We start from the raw sequence: 14,513 nt of genomic DNA on the forward strand, positions 1-14,513 counted from the left end.
CACACACACACACACACACACACACACACACCAATTGGCACCAATTACATCTGTAAGTCTTTTGGGGTAAGTCTCTACCAGGTTTGCACATCTGGATCGTGCAATATTCACCCATTCTTCTAGGCAAAATTGTTCAACCTCTGTCAAGTTGGATGGGGATCATTGGTGGACAGCAATCTTCAAGTCTTGTCACAGATTCTCAATCGGATTCAAGTCTGGACTTTGACTCGACCACTCTAGGACATTCACTTTCTTGTTTTTCAACCACTCCAGTGTCACTTTGGCTGTGTGCTTAGGGTCATTGTCCTGCTGAAAGGTGAATCTACGTCCCAGTCTTAGGTCTTTTGCAGACTGAAGCAGGTTTTCCTCAAGGATTTGCCTGTATTTAGCTCCATCCATTTTGCCTTATATCCTGACAAGCTTCCCAGTCCCTGCTGATGAAAAGCATCCCCATAGCATGATGCTGCCACCACCATACTTCACAGTAGGGATGGTGTTACCTGGGTGATGTGCTGTGTTGGGTTTGCGCCAGACATAGCGCTTTGCATTTAGGCCAAATAGTTTAATTTTTGTTTCATCGGACCACAAATCTTTTCACATCTTTTCAGAGTCTCCCACATGCCTTTTTGCAAATTCCAAGTGGGATTTTACATGGCCTTTTTTTCAGAAATTGCTTCCTTCTTGCTACTGTTCCATACAGGCCAGATTTGTGGAGTACCTGAGCTATTGTTGATGCATGGACAGTTTCTCCCATCTCAGCCATGGAACTCCGTAGGTCTTTTAGAGTTGTCATTGGCCTCTTGTTGGCTTCACTGACCAATGCCTTTCTTACCCGGTTGCTCAGTTTGGAAGGACAGGACAGCAGATTCTGGGTGGTGCCGTGTACCTTCCACTTCTCATTGATCGACTTGACTGTGTGCTAAGGGATATTCAATGCCTTTGAAATCTTTTTCTACCTCTCCCCTGATCTGTGCCTTTCCACAACTTTATCCCGGAGTTGTTTTGAAAGTTCCTTGGTCTTCAGGGTAGTATCTTTGCTTTGAATGCATTACCCAACTATGGGACCTTATAGAGACAGGTAGATTTAATCTGAAATAATGTGAACCACTTTTACTGCGCACAAATGGACTCCATTTAACTTATCCCCCCCCCTCATTTTTTCACACATTGAAAGTGTTGAGTAGGCTGTGTAAATCAAAGAAAAAAGAGAAACTCCCATTTAAATGCATCATGATTTTAGGTTGTAACACAACAAACTGTGTAAATGTCAAAGGGGCGTGAATACTTCATATAGGCACTGTACAGTGCCGTGAAAAAGTATTTGCTCCCTGTCTGATTTTCTGCATTTTTGCACATTTTTCACACTGAATCTGGTCAGATCTTTTTGTGGTTTGTAGTAGTATATAGAAGGAGCCTGAGAGAAAAAAATGACACCAAAGTTTGATGCTTCTTTCATTTATTTGGTGTGCAAGGTAATCAAACATGCAATCTTCAGGTGTAAAAAAAGTTATTACCCCCCCAATTAAAGAGAAAATTATGGTCAGCTGTTTCAATACTTTGGTTAACAATCAGGCCTGATTTGGGCCAGCCCTGCCCAATATAAATCTGACTAACTTTGGCTATACCATCAGAGTGAAGTTGTCAGTACACAGGTTCTAGAGGCACATAATGACACAATCAAAAGAAATTCCTATGCCTATCAGTCTGGAAAGGGTTACAAAGCCATTCCTAAGGCTCTGGGGAATCACCAAACCATAGTCAGACCACAGTCTAAATGGAGAAAGTTTGGGAAAGTAATGAATCTTCCCAGGAGTGGACGTCCTTTCAAAATATCTCCAAGTGCAAGGTGTAAAATCATCCAGGAAGTCACTAAGAACCCTAGAACAACATTAGGGATCTGCAGGCCTCGCTCGCCTTTGTTAAGGTCAGTGTTCATGACTCCACCATCAGAAAGACACTGGGCAAAAATGGATTTCATGGCAGAGTAGCAAGGCAGAAACTACTGCTCACTAAGAAGAACATGAATGCTTGTCTCAAGTTTTCAAAAAGCACCTGGATGGATGGATGATCCTCAAGAGTTCTGGAACAATGTTCTATGGACAGGTGAGTCAAAAGTGAAAATTTTTGGCCAACATGGGCCTTGTTATGTCTGGCAAGAACCAAACGTTGAGTTCCACAGTAAGAACCTCATACCAACTGTCAAGCATGGTGGTGGTAGTGTCATGATTTGGGGATGCTTTGCTGCATCAGGACCTGGACGACTTGCCATCATTGAAGGAACCATGAATTCTGCTCTGTAACAGAGAATTCTACAGGAGAATGTCAGGCCATCCATCTGTGAGCTGAAGCTGAAGAGCAGCTGGGTCATGCAGCCAGACAATGATCCAAAACACACAAGCGAGTCTACACCAGAATGGTTGAAGAACAAGAAATTTAAAGTTTTGGAATGGCCTAGTCAAAGTCCAGACCTAAACCTCATTGAGATGTTGTGGCAGGACCTGAAACGAGCAGTTTATGCTAAAAAACCCACAAATGTCACTGAGTTGAAGCAGTTCTGCATGAAGAAGTGGGCCAAAATGGCACTGTAAGAGACTGATCAATAACTACAGGAAGCGTTTGGTTGCAGTTATTGCTGCTAAAGGTGGAGTAACCAGTTATTGAGTCTAAGGAGGTGATTACTTTTGCACACAGGGGCATTAGGTGTTGCATAACTTTCTTTAATAAATAAATGAAATAAGTATCAAAATGTTGTGTTATTTGTTCACTCATATTAGATTTTGGTTGAAGATCTGATAACATTCGGTGTCAAAAATATTGAAAAATGCATAAAATTAGACAGGGGGAAAATACTTTTTCATGTCACTGTGTATATGCATGAACCACTGATTGTAAATCCTGGCCTGTGATTGGTTAAAACCTCATCAGAGGAGGAAAAATAGATTGAACTATTGCCCTCATATCCTTATACCACTGGTCCATAGTCTCCGTCTGACATGTGATTGATTCACATCATAGTCCCACCCACTTGTTCTCCATAACACGAGAGGGAACCGCTGGCGATAGATGCCTTGACACACCAGTGGCTGAGGCAGCTGATGTATGCCTTCCCACCATTAGCCATGCTCCCGCTGTGTCTGGAGAAAAACAGATGGGACTGGGCCAGGGTGCTATTAGTAGCTCCTTACAGGCCTAGGAGATTGGTTTCTAGTTCTGATGCAGATCTTGAGCGGCCAACCGTGGAGCCTGCCCAAACGTCACAATCTGCTCATTCCTGCGGCTCTGGGTCTGGCTATTGACCGGCAACGTTTGAGCCATCTTGGGCTTTCCGACAGGGTTATTGATAACCTGCAGAATGCCAGAGCAGCATCCACACGTTCCCTATATGGGTAGAAGTGGGGTGTTTTCAGTGGTGCTTGTCTAAGGGCAGTTACATTAAAAATTAAAGCTACACTATAGGTCTATTTGGCAGCTATTTCAGCTTACCATATCAACATTGATTCAGTCTCCCCAGGAGCTCAGCTTTCTGATAGGGTAATTTTTTAAAGGAGCTCAGCAGCTTCGGCCACATATGGACATTGTCCCTCATTGGAGGCTTAGTGTGGTGCTTGAAACATTTATGAAGCCTCCTTTTTGAGCCCTTGCATTCAGCTCAACTGAAATATTTATCAAGGCTTTCTTGCTTGCAATCACATCCGCTAATATGGACAGAACACAGAAATGAAGACATTCTGAAGAATTTGTTGTCTGTTATGGGGCTAAGTCTCATGGTAAAGCCTCGTTTAAGCAGAAGCTATCCAAATGGATCACAGACACAGTCAAGACTGCATATGAGCGAGCAAACTTGGGCAGGCAACTTTGTGGGTTTTATTCCAGGGTGTATCTGTCAAAGACATTTAAAGGGCAGCAGTGTGGGTCACTCCCATACCTACGCAATTCCACAAAATCCTGTTTTGGTACAAGAGTTTTGAGGGCAGCTTCTGGACTGACCCTTCAAACAAAAACATAGAGGTGAATTTTCCCTCAGTTTGAAGCCCTAGCTATTAGTACTAGGTTTCCTCATGGTAACGCGCAAGGTAGCCTTGGCCGAGCTTGTGGTATTCCAGTTGTCTGAAATAATTGCCTTCTGACAGCTTTGGCATTTCTACTCATGAGGTAATTATTACATTTCGTTCTTGATAGGGAATGTTAGGTTATTATCAAAACCCTGGTTCCTTGAAATAGAAATGTAACCATTAACCTTCAAGGAGGTTGCGTCTATGATTGCAACAGTCTTGAAGTTAAATTGATATTGAGATCTGTGTATGCAGTCTATTTATGCCCTCAGGGGCTGGCATGACTGTGTCACAGGTTCTGACAAGTAGTCTTTGTGATATCTATTAAAGTTACAGCCTCTTTAAGGGTAAATAGCCATGGAGTAATGGTTACATTTCTATTTCAGGGAACCAGGGTTATGATAATAACCTAACATTTTCACCCATTTTCACCGATCACCCTTGTTAAGGTAGTGTTCAATTGTTTGCTTGTGAATTTCTTGACCATCTTCTCTCAATTCTTGTGTCAAATCTTTTGCAGTAATCGAGAATTTTGCTGGGCTGCTCGAACAATTCTTCCTCCAGATTTTGCAGAAATCTTTCGATCTTCCACACCTGGAGCTAGATGCAGTAGTTCCTGTTCTCTCATGTTTGTCAATAATAGCCCACTGTCACAAAGATGGCTGTAGTGGGTGACATCAGACCAGAAACAGGGACCAACACAGAACGGACAGAGACGTGGAGTTTGATGAAGCTCAGTGCTTGGTTGCACTCAGCATTTACTAATTAAACAGAACAGAAAATAAAAAGTTTGAAAGACAAACAAAACACAGGGCACGGTACTGGTATACAAAATAAATAGACAAACAAAACATACTAACAGACAACACAAGTAGATTAACTCAACCAAGTACTGTGTGAGCCCTCTTGCATGAGTAGCATTTGTTTTTAAATCTCTCCTCTCCACACCCGTTCTCCACTTACGAACACACAACCCTGAGTGAGTGAAAACATGCTGCTTTTATGCAGCTGTACTGAGACTTGATTGCTAATTTGAGACAAGGAGTCTCGGTACAACTGCACGTGAATTAAGTGCAATTTCTCATGCTCACATATTATTACATTTTACCTGCATGTGAGGTGCTGTGAAATCCTTGTGCCTAACAAATATACAATTTAAATCACTCGTGTTACACAGACCCATTTATATCCCATACACCAATGACTATACACCAATATTAACACACCGCACTCAACATATAACAAACAAATACACACAAGGGCGGGGCACATTGCCATACCCATCCAATGATTTTTCTGGTAATTTCTCCTTTTTTGTTTAGTTGTATCACTGCCATTTTGAGATCATTGATATAAACGCTTTAGCTAACTGTTTTTTTGTTGCTTATTTAATCACAAATGTCCAATTTATTTTTTGGCATTTGATGATTATGTATTTATTTATTCTATAATTATCATCACATGTTGGTTTTCAATCATGATAATTGTCAATAATTAACAATGAATGGGTTTCATATGAAACATGTTGATTGCCCAAATACTTTTGTCAAAGTGTGAAATTAGTTTTTGCATGTTTTGTCATAATTTGTTGTTTTATTATAAAGCTGTGTCTCTAGTGATTATAGAAATCACGTTCTTTGTGGTTGTTCTCTTTTTTTTTTTTACCTGGCCAAATACTTTTGTCTGAGACTGTATATATGGTATATGTATTCCCAACCCTGAAAATAAGTGTGTTGTGTATTGGATTGAAATTAAGTTTTGTTTTGATCCATGTCTTCACTTAGAAGTTAACCATAGCCACATTTCTATGTTCAAATGGACTGTCATTGTTTTTTTGGCTATATACATTGAAAAGTGCTTTACTCAGCAAAGACTGTCTGGTTTAACTTCCTGTGCTCCAGCACTTTCATTTACATTGTTATTATGCCCACCCTTGTTTTAGCTGTAAATGGTGCTTTTACACTGGTGGTCTTGGTAATAAAGAGAAATGATGGACGTTTCCCAGTAAAATATAGGTTTTTCCAGACAAACTAAATATATGATGGTAGCTTTAACAAAATGCTTATTTAACAAGTATAAATTAGGTAGACGGAAGTTTAAATTATACTGCACTTACAAAGCATATGGCTAGTTATTAACGCTTGTGTACCCCAAAGGTATTCTGCAATGTTGCCGTCATAAATGGCTGGTCCAGAAAATCTGGATTTAAATAATCTGTGAAAGGAATTGTTGCAATATTTTCACTGGTTCAAAAACAAAATAACGAGAGAGTATTTGTGTTTTCTCTTTGAACAATATTAAGTAATATGTCATTGCTCAGATACAGGATTATCCATATATGTTATTTTGAGTTTTGTTTATATATTTAAAAAAAAAAAAAGAAATCTGGTATTAGTTTTTTTTAATTATTATTACACTCTTTACACAAGTAAAGCATTGATTTAGATTTTTTTCTTTTTTTAATGTTAAAGTGGCCACCATCTGTCAGAGACCCCCCCCCCCCCCCCAAAAAAAAAAAGTTTCAGGTATAGTTGTTTTTAGCAAAATTGATGCAGTGACAAGTTTTATTTTGGCTAAGTTCTATATAGAAATACATGACTACTTAATAATGCAATGTTGTGGGAATTGTATATTTTACTGTATATTGTGAATATTTAGTAAAAGACAGGCTTTTAATAGTGAACTGGCTTTCTAGTTTTGAATCTGTTTACCTACCACATGTTTAGAAAGAAAAATATAGTAAATTGCACAATGAAAGTCCTCATGTAGATGCAGTGGAACTTATGTGTGTGTGTGTGTGTGTGTGTGTGTGTGTATATATATATATATATATATATATATATATATATATATATATATATATATATAATAATATATCTATATAAGGATATACGATGATCTCCGCAGACCTAAGCCTCATTCCTATGTTGACACCTAACTAGATCCAGTTTCTCATTTATTCCCGCATTAATATTAAAGAATGGTAGCTAAATATTGATAGTTTTCTGGGATTTCAAACAAAAGATACAATTTATTAATTTTTGTTTTACTTTAAAACTAAATAAACAAGCCTGCTGTGTATTTTGAAGTTGTCTTACATTTCAACAAAATATGTAGCAACAAAAGTGTTTTTTTTTTCTTTTTTGTAACAGCTTTTTTAAACAATTCACTTCTGCAAGTCGTTCTTTTGAACCTTGAAAAAGTCTATCATAGTCTTTTGTTTCAGTGAGGCAAAATATGTTTTTTTGGGATTCACAAAGTAACTGCCTTAGGAGAACACATTTTACAGAATCAGCAACCTTCTGCTGTTCATACAAAGAAATGAATCCTCCCTGCGGTCTTCACATCGACTGAAGTTTTATACTGACACATGCATCATTGTGTGTGTATGTGTGTGTGTGTGTGTGTGTGAGTATAAATAAAAGGTAATTTTAAACATAACAACAACAACAAAACATGTATTCAATGAAAGGCTGATTGATTGTGGTATTTGTATTTTCATTGTGTTAATTCTATTGATAAAAAGCAGATTTGTGTTGGTAATTAAAAAAAAAAAAATAAGAAAAATAAGTTCCTTTTAACGAGAGGGGGTAAATTCTCTATTTCTACAAGATGCATTTAACATGCCACTTTCTAGTCTTAATTAAAACAGCTGAGTTTTCAGCTGTAGGTGTTTTAGGATCTAGCCTGACCTAACAAACCAACCAGTTATCCAAAGTTAGACCAGCTGAACTTTTGATTCAGCTTCATTTGGCAGCCAGTCCATGTACTCTCTGAGGACAGCCTGAACTTGCTACCAGACTGAATTTATGAAGCGGGAGCAGATCATGTTGATGAACCTCGTTGTTCCCCACTGCAGTTATTTGGATTTCCTCCTTGGCTGAAAAACTTGAGACTGTGCCCTTAATACATTTGCTTTTTCCTTCAAATGATCTGGTAATGTCTTTTAAAAACATAGTACAAGTCCAAAGCAAAACAGTGTGTGTGTGTGTGTGTGTGTGTGTGTGTGTGTGTGTATATATATATATATATATATATATATATATATATATATATATATATATGTGAAAGATCAGACACTAGTGACACTATTTTCTATTTTGTGAGGTTTTTGGGAGACAGTATTAAGATCCATCACGTCTGTATCTTTTAAGGTCTTCTATAGTAATTCAGCTTTCACTCCCTAAAGATGATTACACCAGAAGTTTAGTGTGAGTCAGCAAAAACATGGAAATTATCCAGTCCAATTATCCAAATTTTCACAATGGTAAGTTAGGATGTGACCTTGAAACTGGGGGCAGATGTGCAAACAGGTAACCCACAATCAGCAAACAGCTCCCCTGAATTATTGGGGGAATAGTTACATTGAGGAGACATTAACATCCAGGTGAAACACAAACATGGTTTACACCCTTCGCTGGTCATGGAGATCGTTTTAATGATGACAAATGTGATGGGTTTGATTACTGTTTTAGATATAGTTTAAAAGTGAAATGAACAATTTACCATAATGGTTTTTAACAGAATTAAAATTAACAAATTTTGGCATAGAAACTTAATCAACTCAAAAACTTAAATGTTGCATGCTGAATATTCTACTTTTCTATTTTGCTGTATAAGACTGCCTTATTTGCGTACAAGCTTGTAGAATGATAGATATAGAAGAATATTGCAATATGATTGTCCTGTTGGTTACAATTATATTGTAATTCCCTTAACTTCCTTTTCAGTCTGTTTTGCCATCCTGTTTTGTTTTTATTTATTTATGTATTTGTTTGTTTATAGTTGAATCAACTGTTATATTAGTTTATAGATACAATAAAATACCATATCAATTAAAAAATGAATATTAGATGAGTTAAATTCTCAGAGCTAACTACTCATTACTTGCACGTTTTTTTGTTTTTTTTGTTCTTTTTTTTTTTTTAAGATGATTACCGTGGTGGAGGTACTGTAACTTCCAGATGAACGCCATACTTTGCAGGTTGATTCTAATGTTAATAAATAAATAAATCAATAAATAATAAAAAAAAACCTGAACATCAGAATAACAACAAAAATGATATTGAAACAAACTGAAGTAGGTGATAGACAGACATGGAGACAAACTACATCAAATAGATATTAACATGCAATTGTGCAGGACTGTAGGTAACATTAGTATACATTTCCTGTAAACAATGCATAAATCAACCCCAATTCTGCTATCAGCACCAGGGCCGCAACATTACATTATAGATGTTTAATCATCCATGGATATTTCTTATACTGCTGAAGGCCTTTTTTATACAGGAGATCTGCCCTTGATGTAGTATGAGATAATTAATTATAAGCACATCCTTTTCTTTTACTGCAGTCCAAAAAAAAGGCCTGTTTTCCTGTGCCTTACAGAGTGCAGATGACTGTCATGATTAACCCTAATGAGTGGACAGGGATTTACTGTTTGCCAGGAGATAAGACTTGATGAGGTTCTTTGACTGACATGTAAGTGTCTTGCCTGCCTATGGTTATTTATCAGAGACTGTTAGTGAGACAAGTCCTTGAGATGTTCAGGATGCAGTTATTTGGAATTAAACAAAAAAAAAGAGGTTTATCTGATTTGTAAGTGGTCAAGTATGTCATTGACATTATTCAGCTGTGCATGAGGAGATTAAGAGGTGCTTCCTTTTGCATATACGTCCCCCAACCACCCCCCCCCCCTTCCTCTCCAAACCCCAAAATCCAACAGTGCTTTTTTTCCTGTTTAATGCTAGCCCTCCTCCCTAAAGCTGAAATAAATCAATGTTGGTCAGGGCTCAGTCGCAATAAATCAAGACCTGTCCAGAACTGGAGCCTGCCCAGTCAAACTGTCACAGCTTGGCTTTCACTGAGGATTAATTAAGGCCTGATATAAAGCCCAGATGTGCTTGAGCAGAGCAGCAAACAGCCTCGTAGTGACTGTGCTGGAAACTCACTCTCCCCATGAAACTGCCCACCCAGCAACTCAGGGGAGGAGGCTAACGTGGAAGGAGGCAAGCCACCCAGCAGCTCAGGGGAGGAGGCTAACGTGGAAGGAGGCAAGCCACCCAGCAGCTCAGGGGAGGAGGCTAACGTGGAAGGAGGCAAGCCACCCAGCAGCTCAGGGGAGGAGGCTAACGTGGAAGGAGGCAAGCCACCCAGCAGCTCAGGGGAGGAGGCTAACGTGGAAGGAGGCAAGCCACCCAGCAGCTCAGGGGAGGAGGCTAACGTGGAAGGAGGCAAGCCACCCAGCAGCTCAGGGGAGGAGGCTAACGTGGAAGGAGGCAAGCCACCCAGCAGCTCAGGGGAGGAGGCTAACGTGGAAGGAGGCAAGCCACCCAGCAGCTCAGGGGAGGAGGCTAACGTGGAAGGAGGCAAGCCACCCAGCAGCTCAGGGGAGGAGGCTAACGTGGAAGGAGGCAAGCCACCCAGCAGCTCAGGGGAGGAGGCTAACGTGGAAGGAGGCAAGCCACCCAGCAGCTCAGGGGAGGAGGCTAACGTGGAAGGAGGCAAGCCACCCAGCAGCTCAGGGGAGGAGGCTAACGTGGAAGGAGGCAAGCCACCCAGCAGCTCAGGGGAGGAGGCTAACGTGGAAGGAGGCAAGCCACCCAGCAACTCAGGGGAGGAGGCTAACGTGGAAGGAGGCAAGCCACCCAGCAACTCAGGGGAGGAGGCTAACGTGGAAGGAGGCAAGCCACCCAGCAGCTCAGGGGAGGAGGCTAACGTGGAAGGAGGCAAGCCACCCAGCAGCTCAGGGGAGGAGGCTAACGTGGAAGGAGGCAAGCCACCCAGCAGCTCAGGGGAGGAGGCTAACGTGGAAGGAGGCAAGCCACCCAGCAGCTCAGGGGAGGAGGCTAACGTGGAAGGAGGCAAGCCACCCAGCAGCTCAGGGGAGGAGGCTAACGTGGAAGGAGGCAAGCCACCCAGCAGCTCAGGGGAGGAGGCTAACGTGGAAGGAGGCAAGCCACCCAGCAGCTCAGGGGAGGAGGCTAACGTGGAAGGAGGCAAGCCACCCAGCAGCTCAGGGGAGGAGGCTAACGTGGAAGGAGGCAAGCCACCCAGCAGCTCAGGGGAGGAGGCTAACGTGGAAGGAGGCAAGCCACCCAGCAGCTCAGGGGAGGAGGCTAACGTGGAAGGAGGCAAGCCACCCAGCAGCTCAGGGGAGGAGGCTAACGTGGAAGGAGGCAAGCCACCCAGCAGCTCAGGGGAGGAGGCTAACGTGGAAGGAGGCAAGCCACCCAGCAGCTCAGGGGAGGAGGCTAACGTGGAAGGAGGCAAGCCACCCAGCAGCTCAGGGGAGGAGGCTAACGTGGAAGGAGGCAAGTTTGCGCTTGCATCTGGATTAGCTGAAAACAAGACTATTTGGTGCGTCTCATGCAAAGGGTAGTACTAGAACTTTTGTTATTTTATTTTAAAGATACGTTTGTATTATATACACCTGCCACAAACACACTTAGAAATCGTATCCTTTTGAGAAATACCAGTGGTTTTGTGTTGCTTAATAATATGTGTTGTCAGATGCCGCCTTTGTTATGCTGATACAGTGTATTTAGAATGAGGGAGGGTGTCATAAATTCTCAGAATTGCTAACTGGCAGGTCTTTTTACTGACAGTGGTTTCAAGTGTCCTTTTTTGCAGGGTTGTTGTATTTTATTTATTTTTTTACACAGTTTACCATTACAGCAGCTATCTGTATTTCCCTCTTTATTTTCTGCCTGAAGGATATTGTTTTGTACCATTCAGTATCCACTGTATTTGTTTATTTATTGAATATTTTAATTTGCACTCTGAGGGTTCATAAGAAGCATCTTGTTACAATAAAGGAGTAATGGATTGTTTGATTTCATTTTACGAGTACTTGTTACTTCTCCTTTTGCCAACATCTTTAAACATTCATCGACAAGAAAGTTGCCCTCTTCAGATGTTGGTGTTGGTTTTGGTTTTGGTTTGCCCCCCAGATGATCTACATGACATGATGTGTTCTACTTTTTGACACCCCACGCACACATAATATAGTCACATATAAGATTGTTGAAGTTTTCTTCACAAATGAATAAAATACATTTTTCAGACATCATTCTTTTCTAATCTAATCCATATCTGGAATGAAGCTGGAGACAGTTGCTATGTGATGTAATTACTCAAACTCAGTCTCAAGGCATTCGTCAGTGGCATTCATTCATTTTTGATTGATAGTTCATTGTTGTCTAGTGATTATATCAACAACACAAAAGTACACGTAATTTATAATATAATATTATTGACATCATGATGAGTCAAAGGAAAATGTCAGATATGCTTGCCACAGCAGTTGGAAAACAAAATAAATTAAACACAGTGAGACCACAAGGAGTGACTCACTAACAAAAGAAACTATTAATAATGCTTATGCCAGGGTAAAATTATTTATACATGCTCTAAATAAAAGGTACCACAGATCTGAAAATGAGATTTAGGCTCATGTGTATGGCTATGCTGTGCGTTTTCAGGTTTGCATCGCTTCTCTATAAACTCATCATTGTCTTTTTCGCAGTCAATCAACAGAGAATAATATTTAAGGTGGTAAACTAAACTAGTGGTGTGCAAACGTTTTATATGCCTCCTCCCTTTTTTTAGCATACAATTTGTTGCGCCCACCCCAAATAGACCAGGTGGGATTCCAAACTTGACCACAGCTGGTGGAACAGCAAATCCCTGTTCGGGTCATGGTTCACGCCAAACTAATAAACTCTTCTATTTTCTTTTCTTCACAATTGTCTTCTCACTCGCCTTCACTGCTATTTTGCTTTCTCTCAGACTTTTGCATTCTACCTCTTTTCTTCCCCTCCGACAAACTCCTCAGATTTTCTTACTGCTTCACAGTTGCTGCATTAAGCACTATTGGGATTATTTTGAGATATGAGCATGCTTTGTGGTTCATTGCATTTTGTCCATGTGACTACTTGCTAGTATGCTAGTATTAATGCATTTTTTAAATATAAACTATCTGTATTATAAATGAGACCAAAGATCAATGCACATCTCGAAATAATACAACATTCAGCATGACACCATACTTTTAGAGGTGTTTTTAGAAGCAGAGAAGATTAATTACTTCCGTTTGGCTAGTCTGTGCACAGTGAAGTATAGAAATATTTAGGTTGTGAGGTGGCTGATGATCAGAATTGTGGTCATTTCCACTAATTTAATTCAATTCAATTCACTTACCTCTTCAAATCCAGCAATTTCAATTCCAATACAATTTTGTTTTCCCATTTAAAATTAAATTAAAATTATTTTATCTCAAATTCCAATTCCAATTAGATTAAATCAATTCGGTCACTTCCAAATAGTGGGCCGTATTCACCGAGCGATTTTAGGACAGGACTGGTTAAGAACAGTTTTTTAAACTACTCACAAAACTCACAGAAGCTTTAAAATGACAAAATATAAATTCAAGTGGTGAGATTTTGAGACACTAAAGCGAATGGAAGATGCATTTTTGCATTTTAAAGCTTCAGTGAGTTTTGTGAGTAGTTTAAAAAACTGCTTAACCAGTCCTGTCCTAAAATCGCTCGGCAAAAAAAACAAATCCCTTGGTAAATACAGCCCACTTTCTCACAATCCCATTACATTTCCTAATTTTGTATCAACATCACACACAAATTATGTATTTTGTCTTATATATTGTCACTTATTACATTACGAAGGAAGGACAAGGATAGCCATCACTTATCAAATCTGTTGCATCTGATCATCATTAGCTCTTCAAATTTTGTGTCGCTTAAGTTGCATCTTCAGGCCTGAAAATGTTGCCAGCAACACTAAAAAGTCTTCCTACAGATGCAGATGAGGCAGGTATGGTGAGATGCTGCAGGCTAGAAGGCATAAATATGGGAAATGTGTTAGTTTTTCTTTCTAATATGCCAGAGGATCTGGCAGACAGGGTTGGCTCAGGTAGTTTGAGTTTCAGCATGTGCAAATGTATTGGTGTTACTGCTGCCCATTTGGGCAGAATGGGAGAAGTATGAAAAGAGTTTGATGCATTATCTTAGTGGAGGTGATGTAGCCATGTCAGCAGCTCTTGGCAGCAGGGAGGTCACCTCTTCAATCAGCAGCTCCTTCATGCTGTGCACGTCCTCACCCTTGCACCAGTCCAGCTTGCAGCCATCTTAAAATTCTCCATCTCCTCAAACTTTGCAAGTCATATCTCCAAAGATGACTGCATGGTTGATACCATCTTGTTACTGTACTTCTCAACAATATGTGCCACAGCAGGACATAAACCTCTGACAAATGTTATTACATAGCTGACGGTGATTATCTGGTCCCCCTGAATCCTCAATGACCTCCTCAAAGGGCACCAAATTTTAAAGAGTTCACCACCGATTTTCAGTTCACATGGTATCAGCTTGCATCTGGTATTAAGCTCAGATAGGACCTCTGTAGGGATTTTCGGAATGGACCTCAGCTGACTATTCCACC

At 40.2% G+C, this 14,513-nt stretch overlaps 1 protein-coding gene across 1 annotated transcript; it reads left to right on the plus strand.

The window, feature by feature from the left end:
- Positions 1–8,279: 8,279 nt before the first annotated feature.
- On the plus strand, positions 8,280–14,204 carry LOC121313946 (pro-resilin-like). Its single transcript, XM_041246721.1, has 4 exons — positions 8,280–8,365; positions 10,032–11,368; positions 13,818–13,886; positions 14,044–14,204. Exons 1-4 carry the CDS (start codon positions 8,280–8,282, stop codon positions 14,202–14,204), a joined length of 1,653 nt encoding a protein of 550 aa, XP_041102655.1.
- Positions 14,205–14,513: the final 309 nt, after the last annotated feature.

The sequence above is a fragment of the Polyodon spathula genome, chromosome 4 (genome assembly GCF_017654505.1).
Source record: "Polyodon spathula isolate WHYD16114869_AA chromosome 4, ASM1765450v1, whole genome shotgun sequence".
NCBI lineage: Eukaryota > Metazoa > Chordata > Actinopteri > Acipenseriformes > Polyodontidae > Polyodon > Polyodon spathula.